The 11070-nt window shown below is 36.4% G+C and overlaps 1 protein-coding gene across 15 annotated transcripts in view; it reads right to left on the bottom strand.

Annotated features, from left to right (window-relative positions):
* Window positions 1-2961: 2961 nt before the first annotated feature.
* The window catches only part of ARID4B (AT-rich interaction domain 4B), a 134597-nt gene continuing 126488 nt past the window's right edge, over window positions 2962-11070 (bottom strand). For 14 of the 15 annotated variants that reach the window (XM_065922271.1, XM_065922274.1, XM_065922280.1 and 11 more), the window contains 3 exons: window positions 8586-8801; window positions 7356-7502; window positions 2962-4716 (listed from right to left, as the gene is read on the bottom strand). In XM_065922271.1, the coding sequence (XP_065778343.1) occupies window positions 4589-4716; window positions 7356-7502; window positions 8586-8801 (491 nt within the window). In that variant the 3' untranslated portion in view covers window positions 2962-4588. The other variant, XM_065922286.1, reaches the window with a different exon arrangement.

The following is an 11070-nucleotide window of genomic DNA, read 5'->3' as shown; positions in this document are numbered from 1 at the left end:
CCATCCTTCAAGGATCATTTGGGAAAATTCCCTGCTATTTTCAGTAGAGATGAAATAGTGTCTCTAGATACAAATTGGTGTCTTATTCATCCTGTATTCTGTATCCCCACTCACCATACCTAGTGAATATGTGGCAAAGAGACTTTGAATAAAAGATAAATATTGGATTATCATTAGGTAAATCATTGATTTAGTAGTTGGGTGGTGAAAGCAAGCGATCTTGAATCTTTGGGGACAGACTTGCTATTTTTGGAGAGCTGCTTAACAAGTCACTGGGAATGTATGTGACCTTTTTTAGAGTCCACATCAGATAACATGATGGAAAACCATTATTTATTTGCTTGGCCCTGGTTTTGCTTTGAGCCCCTCAGTTTGACTTCCCATAGTTGTGACCTTGTAGTATCTCAAAAAGAGAGAAAAACTGTCCATATCTGCAACTCAAGCATCTCCATCTATTCTATACTGTCCAATGAAGATATTCAATTTTCTTTCAGAATGTCTTCCAATCAGATTCCTTCCTCACTCTAACATTCCAAGAATCACTTCCTATCTGAAGCACCATAACCTCACTGAATCTGGCCTTCCTGACACTACCTTTCCACACTAGCCTACGCATTCCACTTCCAGATGAATCTGTTAAATGCTAAATTAAGATTTGCATCTCCTCTATGTCACCATCACACCGGTCATCGCGTTCCTTGTATGCTCATTCGCTGCCCTCGTTAAAGCTCTTATGCACGTTTTCCTCAACCATATAATTTAGTGCTTAATTTTATGATCATATATATATATATATATATATATAGAGAGAGAGAGAGAGAGAGAGGCTACCCAGGTGGCCAATGGTAAAGAATCCACCTGCCAAGCTGGAGACACAGGTTCAATCCCTGTGTCGGGAAGATTCCCTGGAGAAAGAAATGGCAAACTGATCCAGTATCCTTGTCTGGGAAATCCCATGGCAGGCTACAGTCCATGAAGTCTCAGAGTCAGACATGACTTAGGAACTAAACAATAACAAGAAGTATGTATTACTTCCACAATTAAATCATGAAACTATTCCTCTGGGAAAGTTACCTCTTATACATAAAAAACCCATCATACGATGTTAGACAAAATTCCCTAAATAGTAGCTTAAGTTTAGACAAAAGGTGGAGAAATGACCTTTTGAATTTCAACAAAGAATGAAAGGCAGCCCACACTTCAGAAGGAAAATGGTTTGGTATGAAAGAGACATTGGTTGGAGATAGTTAAAAAATGATCCACACTGCTATTAAGAACTGTGTTTTTTTTTAACCATTTAGAGATCACCAATGCCTTTGAATAGTTTCTTAAACTTACAAGGGCTCTTTTCATTAAAAAATTACATTTTTTAAAAAACAATAGGGGTTTCATGAAATCTGCTCCACTATCCCTAATCTCCCCAGGTTATTAAAATTAACAAGATCTCACCCTTAGGTTATTTCAGTAGGAAAAAAAGGTTTTGGAGAACACTGTAAAAAATGTAGCATCTTAACTTTATCTGAGATTGTAAACTAGTTTGGTAAAATGTAGTTTAGGTGATCAGTGGGAAAAAAGTCAAATTCCAGAAATGCCATGAAATTCTCAAACTCTCTGGAGAAGCTGGGAAGAAACAGGCAAGCAAGAGGGCAGAAAAACCCACGCATACAAAACATCAATTCCAAAGCTGATCATCATTGTCCTTTAGAGCACTCTTTCTCTAACACACCAAGTAGATGATATTGGGAGTTCCTTGAAAAACAGGGTTTCATGATCAGGTAAAACTAAAAACAGTAGTTAAGGAAAAAACTTTCCTAAAGTTTAAAATATGCTAATATTATAGCTCTAAGGGCTTCCCAGGTGGCACAATAGTAAAGAATCTACCCGCTAACGCAGGAGACCCAAGAGACCTGGGTTCCATCCTTGGGTTGGGAAGATGCCCTGGAGGAGGAAATGGCAACACACTTCGGTTTTCTTGTCTGGAGAATCCCATGGACAGAGGACCCTGGAGGGCTACAATCCATGGGGTCTAAAAGAGGTGGACATGACTGAGTGGTTAAGCACACGCACTGAAGCTCTAAGAAGGGAATGTGCTATATATAAGCATTTCCAAAATATATTTGATAACAAATTCCCAGAGCATTTCCAGGGAAATTCCAGGAATACCAGGGATTAGTATTCCAGAATCTCATTTTTGAGAAGCATTGTTCTATAGATTTAAAAACTCATCCCTAAAATGTTAAACTAACTTCTGTGGGTCATCACAAAAGTGAGTCAAAAATAAACATTTGGGATTTGGGGGCCTTAAAAAAGTTTCTTTTTGTTTTAAAGAAAGGATTTTCTCTTAGTGGAAAGGTCATTAAATGGGGCAAAAAATCCTAATTACTGATTTTAAAGGTTTGGAGTAATATAGTGGTTCTCAACCTAGATGCATATTAAAGTCACTGTCTACCACCTTTAAAAAAAAAAAAAAAAATCAATATGCAGGTATCATCCCAGACCAATTAAGTATGACTTTTTGAGGGTGGACCCTGAGTATTGGCTATTGTTTTAACAATGCCCAGATGACTCCAAGGTGTATTAATGGGGTAGAGTACACTAAACGCTTAAGGGAGTCACGAAGGTCTACTGACATTAGAAGAGAAGGGAAAAACAGCTGCTAGTAATGGTTTCAAGTGTTGTAAGAAAAAGCTTTTTTGATTTTCTTCTTTAGACAAACCTCCAAGTCATAAGTATTCATGTTCAGACTCAAGCTGAAAAGTGTATGCAAAGATATAAGAACGCTTAAGAACTCCTGTACATAAATCTGGTTAATGGACTTTCAATTCCTGCAGGCAGAATATTCTCCTTTAAAAAAAAAATAATCCTTTCTGATCACATATGCTGGAAAAGTATGTTTCAGTCAGTTATCATACAGAAATGAACTAAAATTACTTAATCTTTTAGAAACAAAATCAAGGATTCACAAACTATGGCATTTTATTTCAGAGCCTTTGCTTACATTTGTACAATATATTACATAATTCTTCATTGTTTGCAGATCCTAATATATACTTTATAGCTTTTATTCTATAAGCTTTTCTTCAAGGTTTTGCTGTCAACAAATCTTTACAGTCCTGTACAAATTTGAATAACTTGAAACCATTTTCAACAAAATTAGTTACTGTAAGCACACACTACAAGACTGAAAATGCTTTTCTTAGAAAAGTTGAATGTAAAGGATTCTGACACGTTAGCATCTACAACAGAACGCTTCGAAATTCTCACATGTCGTATTGCCAGAAAACAAACAAAACATGCCAGCTCCACCCAAAAAAAGTACACAGAACTACAATTAAAGCAGTAAAACAGTCTGTACAGTAAAGTACTGCATATGAACAGTGCCAGGTATTAAATAGCTTGAATGAACACATCCGCAATATACAAATGTCTTACAAAGGTGTAGAATTAAATACAAGTGCCAAACAGAACAGAGATTGGAATCATACAACATAAAGTCAATACAAGTGAAAACAATTTTGCGTTCATTTTGGATTTTATACAAGGCATTTAATTTTTATAGGCCTACCACCCCAATTAGCTATTTATAATTAAAATAACAACCATCCTTTTGAGACAGTTCGTAGCAACAGCCTTGAACCATACTAATAAAGTTTACTTGTTCCTGAAGTCCTCTTGTTGTAGCTCATAATAAAATAAGCAATACAAATGAATTATCTGTATTTAAGGAAAAAAAAACATTTACAAGAAAACACAAAAATATAACTGTTATAATTCATTATGAATAAATATACACTTTGAACTGGCTAAGTACAATCTTTATACATTGTTTAAGATTTAATACAGTTTATTAGCCATTTTCTTTTTCACACAATGTATTATATCAAAATTAAAAAAAAATACTGATTTATAGAAAAATGGCAAAGTACAGTAGTTCCATTCCAATTTGAAGGGGCATGAAAAGCCACTGCAAGACCTTTTAGCCTAATTCAAACCTGTAAACATGTTCAGTCTTTTTTAAAGAGAATCTTTAATATTTGGTTATCAGGATTGATGTCTAACATCCTGTTAACTGCAGGTTTTGAATTTATTACATGTGCTTGACTTATACAATTAAAGCCACCCTAAGGTGACTTGCTTTAAAAAACAATTAGCTTGTACAAATGAAAATAGGTTCATATTTTTTCATAAATAAATGGAAAAATATCAAATGTTCCAGCTTTAACAAAATACAAGGGAATACATATACAGTAAGTTTTCTTAACATGTTCTGGCCACCCAATGACTACGCTTACTGTATTGTCTCTACAGGCAGTGAAAAGCCTCCATTTGCCACAGTGGAAGGCCTTCAAGTTACCAGACACACAATTCCCAGACAAGTTGGAAACAATTATTGCTTGAGGAAAAGCAGTCCATTGTACTTTTTCTTCATAAAAAAAGTGCACTTAAGTGCCAAGTCAGCTTGTCAAGAAACAATTTTTAAATATAAAATAGTGCTTGTCTGATTTTTTTTTTGTGCCACTGTGCAGTATAAAAAAAGACGTGGCCCTCAACAGCCATTAAGTGCAAAGTGCCTTAGCAAGTCCTGCTGTCACCTGCACTCAACTGACATTCCATTCTGTGATGCACTGGACATTGACGGTTCAGCTAACGTTAACATAACAGCAGCCGTTATGGAGCTGGATGAAGGAGACGACGACGACGAGGATGTAGCAGCACCTGAGCGAAAGGGAAACCAAGAGCTTAATGACCGCAGAAGGAAGTAACACACTAGTCCTCCAAACCGAGGTTCTGCTGGAGCCTCCAGAATCATTTAGCCTGCAAGAGCAGTCGATTTTTATGATACCATAATGTACACAAAGGGAAATCTAGTGCATCTCAGGTAAGGAGACACTGCCAAACTACAGGAAGTAACAACAAAGAAGGGACCAGGGAACGTTCCTGCACTGTTTAAAGGACAGTAAACTGGGCTCAGTCCACGGAGATGTGGAAATAAAATAAAGGGTAGACTTTCAGTAATAGTGAAACAAATGTCAAAAAGATCTTGGAATTCAATAGGAAAATCTGTAATCTATCCCCAAATCTTTTCCCCCTTCCAATTCCTATATCTTTCTGCTTCTGGAGTTCCTTATGAAATTAAATGGCGATGAGGATGGAAGGCTAATTGCTTTCTGAACTTGGGAAAAATTACTACTACTGCACATCACAGCATAACTACTGCCTTTTACTCCACTTGGTTTACAAAGCAAATGACACATTATTATTTTCCTCAAAGAAATTCTCTCAGTGCTATAAATCAGCATTTGAAAACTTTATATGCACAAGGTTAAAAAAAAATCACTCAGCGATGGGAGATAAGAGGGAAATGTGAATCTTCCTCTGATTCAGGACCCTCCTAGTCTTCCAAATTCCCCTCCCCACTGTCACCCCCACAGTTACCAACTGCGTCACCATCTTTACAATCCCACAAGAGGGACTGGTAAATTATTGCCTATTTTTTTGTTGTTAAGAAAATCTGACTGGAACACAACTATGCCTATTTGTTTAGATCTAGCTTATAGCAGATTTCATACATACAATGATAGGGTCCAGTAGTTCTAAAGAGACTACAAGGTCCACAAAGCCCAAAATATTTATTATCTGTCTCTATAGAAAATGTTTGCAACCCCAATTCTAGAGGAATTTTATCAGTAGAATCTAGACACATGACATGCATATTTAAAATGAAGACACTAGTAACTTTGTTTTTAAAATTGCAAGTGGAAGCATAGTACAGAGTCTAACTAGATTTTTACACTTAGCAATCTGAGATGTTCCTTATCAGTACAAATACAGATTTACCTTTTTCTTTTCAAAGCTGAATAGTTTTCCATTATATTTATGAACCGCAACTATTTTAATTCCTTTTTGCTGTTATCAACAACGAATGAATACTTAAGAGCATTATAAATAAAAATTTAAGTGTTTATTTAAATATATTATTGGAGAATACAATTTAATAATTTCTATCTGCTCCTATAAATACTACCATAACAAACTTCTTTGTGGTCACATATTCTTCCTCTGGGACCCATTCTTAGAATTGGAGGTAGCTAGCTGTCCAAAGACACAGTCAAACCATCTCCCAAGATAACTGGGCCTGTGGTCCACCTACCTCAGTTTACTGTGCTTGCTTCCCTGTGCTTCAAAGATACTGCTGTTTACAAACTGAAGGTTTTCAGCACTCTTGCAACCAGCAAGTCTATCGGCACCATTGTTTCCAACAGTATCGCTCACTTTGTGTATGTGTCGCATTTTGATAATTCTCACAATATTGCAAACTTTCTCATTGTTATTATATTTGTTATGGTGGTGGGAGCAGTGAGTTTTGATGTTACTACCACAATTGCTTTGGGATGTCAAGAACCATGCCCAATATTATAAGACAGTGAACTTTTTGATTACTAAAATAATAACAAAGGACTTAGAATAAAACAAAAACCTAAGTTGATGGAACAGCAGCAGGGTTTGAGAAAACTAACTTCAATTCTGAAAGAGGTTCTATTGTGAGTAATATGCCATCAAACAACATTGCAGAGAAATCGTTCATGAAAGGAAAAGTCAATTGGTAGCGTAAACTTCCGAGTACTACAATGTAGTCTAATGTTAAGAAACTGCCACAGACACGTTAACCTTCAGCAATCACCACCCATCAATATCGAGGCAAACCCTCCACCAGCAAAATGATCACAATGAAGGTTCAGATGATAGCTAGCATTTTTAGCAATTAAGTATTTTCAACTGAGGTATGTTTATTATTCTTTGAGACATGATGCTATCACACACTTAACAGACTACAGTACAGTGTAAATATAACTTTCATATGCACTAGAAAACCAAAGAAATTCCTATGGCACATGTTGTAGTGAAATTTGCTCTTCTGTGACAGTGCGGAAACGAACCGACATCTTGGAAGTAGGCCTGCGCTTTGTTTCAGCAGCCCCGTCAGACTAAAACAACCCCCTTCCCTCTCATTTTAACCTCTCTCGCGCCCTCTGGTCCTTCGGGTTCAATGAAAATGTTACAGCCACTCCGAATCTAACACAACCCACCGGATCACTGCCTTACCACTGCTCTACTCTGTTCACAGTGCTTTGTACTGTCTGACATATTACTAGTTTTTTGGGGGGAGGCAGATGGTAAGCTCCATGAAAATTATGGTTTGAGATAATTGTTTTAGATAAAGTTTTTCCATTTTATAGATGAAGAAAATAGCCAGAGCGGTTACTGCCTGAAAAGTCACAGACACAGTTCACATGAGCCCAACTGTTGAGTCAAAATTCCTTTGTGTTTAGGTAAAGTAAGGTAAAAACACTTACTTTCTCTTTCTTTCTTCTTTAAACGCTTTCTCCTCCGATCTATGGAAGCTACTTCAGATTTTAATGATAGATAATGTTTTCTGATTTCCTGTAGTTTTTCTTGAAGAATTGTGATGCGTTCAGCACTTGTCATATTTTCCAGGTCCGCTGTGAATTTAAAACTTTCATTAGCATGCATTTGTGAACAAAATGTTAATATATAAGAGAATATATAGTGTGGTCACAGAATGAGGTCAAGACAGAGAAACTTTAGAAAAAGGCTTATAAATATTGTTTGCCTAAGTTGTTTTCTCCCCAGCCTAAGACTGCCCAGCACTAATACATGCAAGGTAATTTTTGAGTCAATGTGTAGAATTAAAGACCTTATGCCCTAAATAAACATGGATGTTAAAATTTCCCCATTTGCGCCCCACCCCCCAAAAAATCCACATATGTGTGCAGCATCACCATAGTACGTCATTAAAAATTATACTTAGAAATAAGACTGGGAAGACACCAAAGTGTTTAAACTGCATATATTTTTGAATGCTACAACTCTGAACAAAATGTTTTCTCATCTTCTTTTTTGTTCTTTTTTTGATATTTTAATAAGTATGCATAACTCTGAAATTGTTAGAAAAATTTTCAAAAGCTCTGAAGCAATTTTCAATCTCCTAAGAATATTTCCGTGCATGAGAAACTCTGAAGTAGTCTCTTTTTAAAAAGCAAAAAAAAAAAACAAAACAACTTGTAATGGCTATTTTTCAGGTATACAAAGGTACAAGGAGTAGTATAACAGAGTCACATATACTAATCAGCTTCAATAATTAGCAATTTATTGTAAATTCTGTCTCATGTAAACCCTAAACAATCCACTTCCCAAGAGCAACACTAGATTTTTTATAGTAAATTTCTGACATTATATCAGAAATATCTAGTCAATGTTGCTATGTGCCTCAAACGCCTTAACATACTGAGTAAAGCAAGCCAGACAAAGGGGAAATATCATATGACATCATTTATATGTGGAATCTAAAAAATGATGACAAATGAACTTATAAAACAGAAAAAGACTGACAGAGAACAATCTTATGGTTGCTGGTGGGAGAAGGATGGTGGGAAGGGATAGTTAGGGAATTTGGGGGACATGTACACACTGCTATATTTAAAATGGATAACCAACAAGGTGAAAAAAAAGTACTGGGAAGAAGGTTCTATTGCTTCACCTCTGACTTAGCATATGCCACTTACACATCTGAAAACTCCATTTGTAAACTTTGGGTAATCGATTACTGGGTTCCTTGAGGTCAGGATCTTTATCGCCATTCTTTCCGCATTTTCCTGGAGACTGCGTCCTAGCAGGAGATTTGGTACCATGAGCCTTCATCCCAGTGGAAACTGATTTGATGGGCTGAGTCTTAGTTACACTTTCACCAGCAGAAAGTTCTTCACTATCACTACTATTTGCTGAAAAAAAAAAAAATTTTTTAAGCATTAGTAAACAGAAAAGCAACCATAATCTGTTACAGATTTTAGTGGACAATTTAAAAATTAACCATTTCAGTTCACTACTACAGTAAACAACTTGCTTTACAGACCCTGCCTAAAAACTTGGAAAATCATCAAGTATAAACACAGCAGCACATCAGTTAAGGAAAACAAAAACTCTTCTTACCTGAATCGCCAATAATGTATTTTTAAAAAATACTCAATCTTTCATTATATCTGGTAGAGTGCCAAAAATGTGGTAATTATTTAAATAGCTTTTAACTCTACTACATTAAAATATATATAGATAGACAGTAGAATACAGCATTTTTAAAAATGAATCATATGAAAACTTTTTAATTTCATATTTTAAATAGTGTACATGGAATACTGTCCTACTTCTCTGGTCAAATCAATGATGCACAATCATTACATTCAATAAAGAATTCTTTGAAAATAAATTCTAAATTTTAATATATACAATGATTTCTTGAGAAACTCCTGTATCATAACCTGTTGACTAAAATAAATCATAGGTTTTACCCTGATAAATATATTCAGTAATTTATGAAGAATTCAGAAGTCTATGCAATAATGTTACATCTGCCTTTGTTGATTAAAACCTCAACAAAGTGTGTGCAAGTGTGCATGTGAGTGTGTGAGATAGAGTGAGTGTGTGTGCATGCACGCGCGCACACGCGCTCAGTCGTGTCCGACTCTCTGTGACTTTAGGGACTGTAGCCTGCCAGGCTCCCCTGTACATGGAATTTCCCAGGCAACAATACTGGTGTGGGTGGCCATTTCCTACTTCGAGGCATCTTCCCAATCCAGGGATCGAACCTGTGTCTCTGTTATCTCCTGCATTGGTAGACGGGTTCTTTATCACTGTGTCACCTGGGAAGCCCAAAGCCTCAGTACCAGAATGGAAATCTTTAACATCTTGACATGTGAATAGGTGATGGAACTGCTATTTCCATAAATTACCTCTTTCTGGATACAAAGCATTACTGTAGATTCTATGAGAGTTAATTCATTTGACTAAATTAGTCTCAGAGAACTGTTTCCTCATTCTGATTTACCAAGATATAAGTCCAATAATTAAAGTGGAAGAATATATGATCAACTGCTATAGCTCAAAATTATATGAATATGTCAACTGACTTGTTGAAAATGAGCCCTCTTGGAGAATGTCATTTAAAAGTCTTAAAAGATAAAAACACTACAGTGTAATTAAAAAACAGTCTTGAATATCCTTTCAGTTACTTCAAATGTGGCATCAATCTGGCATTCAAATTTATCCATTTTCTTTTATCAATTCTTCACTAACAATAGCTACCCTCTAAAAAATATAGTTAAACTCTAAAAAACTGAAAAGTATTCCAGAAAGGAAAGACACAACAACTCCTCCCCACTGTGGTGTTAGGGAGTAAAGAAACTTCACCACTCTTTCGTACATGTCTTAAAAGAATCCCTCCCCAGTCCCCCCACTGCTGCTCTGGAACCCCAGGCAACTCCTAGCTCAGCCACCCAAGGCTTGGCCCCACTCGGATGCAGTGGTCTGCCTCAGCTCGGCTTTCATGGCCTCGCTGAACACAGCCGCCCGGGGCCCCGAAGGATGCCATATTCACCGCCTGGAAGTCATATGGGCTCAGCAGAACCGCGGGGAGCTGGCCGCAAAACCCTTTTCTGCACTGAAGTGCAGCCAAGCCGGCCGATAGCAAAGGTCAGGCAGTGGAGGTGGCAGGAATCTCCTGGAAGAGCAGCAGGAGGTCAGTGTGGGGCACCTGAAAAAAAATTCTTTACATATTTTCTGCTTCGTACTTTGTCTACGAGAGAGAGAAAAAACGTGCAGCTCTCAGGAGAAATACAATATATATATTCCTGTAGACTGATAAGCAAGAATCACTGCTAAAGTCATTAGTTAGAACATATTTAACCCAAGTATTCTTAGAGCTGCTCTTGAATACACAGTTCAGGATATCGAAGATAAAGATAGTAGGCTGCAGCTATCGGAATTACAGCTCTAAAGCTATCTTGATTGTTCTCTTCTAGGCTGACTTTGCCTGAAAGGATTACAAAGCAATCAGTTTCACTGTAATAAAAAGAATATATAATTCAAGCATTTCATAATATATAATATATATAATGCAAAAGAATTTGCACATTAACAAAAATGTTGGTGTTTATATTATACTATTATTTTTTAAAAAGATTACCTGATCATTCATCAGCAATCAATACCACTGCT

Source organism: Muntiacus reevesi, chromosome 2 (assembly GCF_963930625.1).
Source record: "Muntiacus reevesi chromosome 2, mMunRee1.1, whole genome shotgun sequence".
Classification (NCBI taxonomy): domain Eukaryota; kingdom Metazoa; phylum Chordata; class Mammalia; order Artiodactyla; family Cervidae; genus Muntiacus; species Muntiacus reevesi.
The sequence above is the reverse complement of the archived record's forward strand: the minus strand, read 5'-3'. Positions and strand labels throughout refer to the sequence as shown.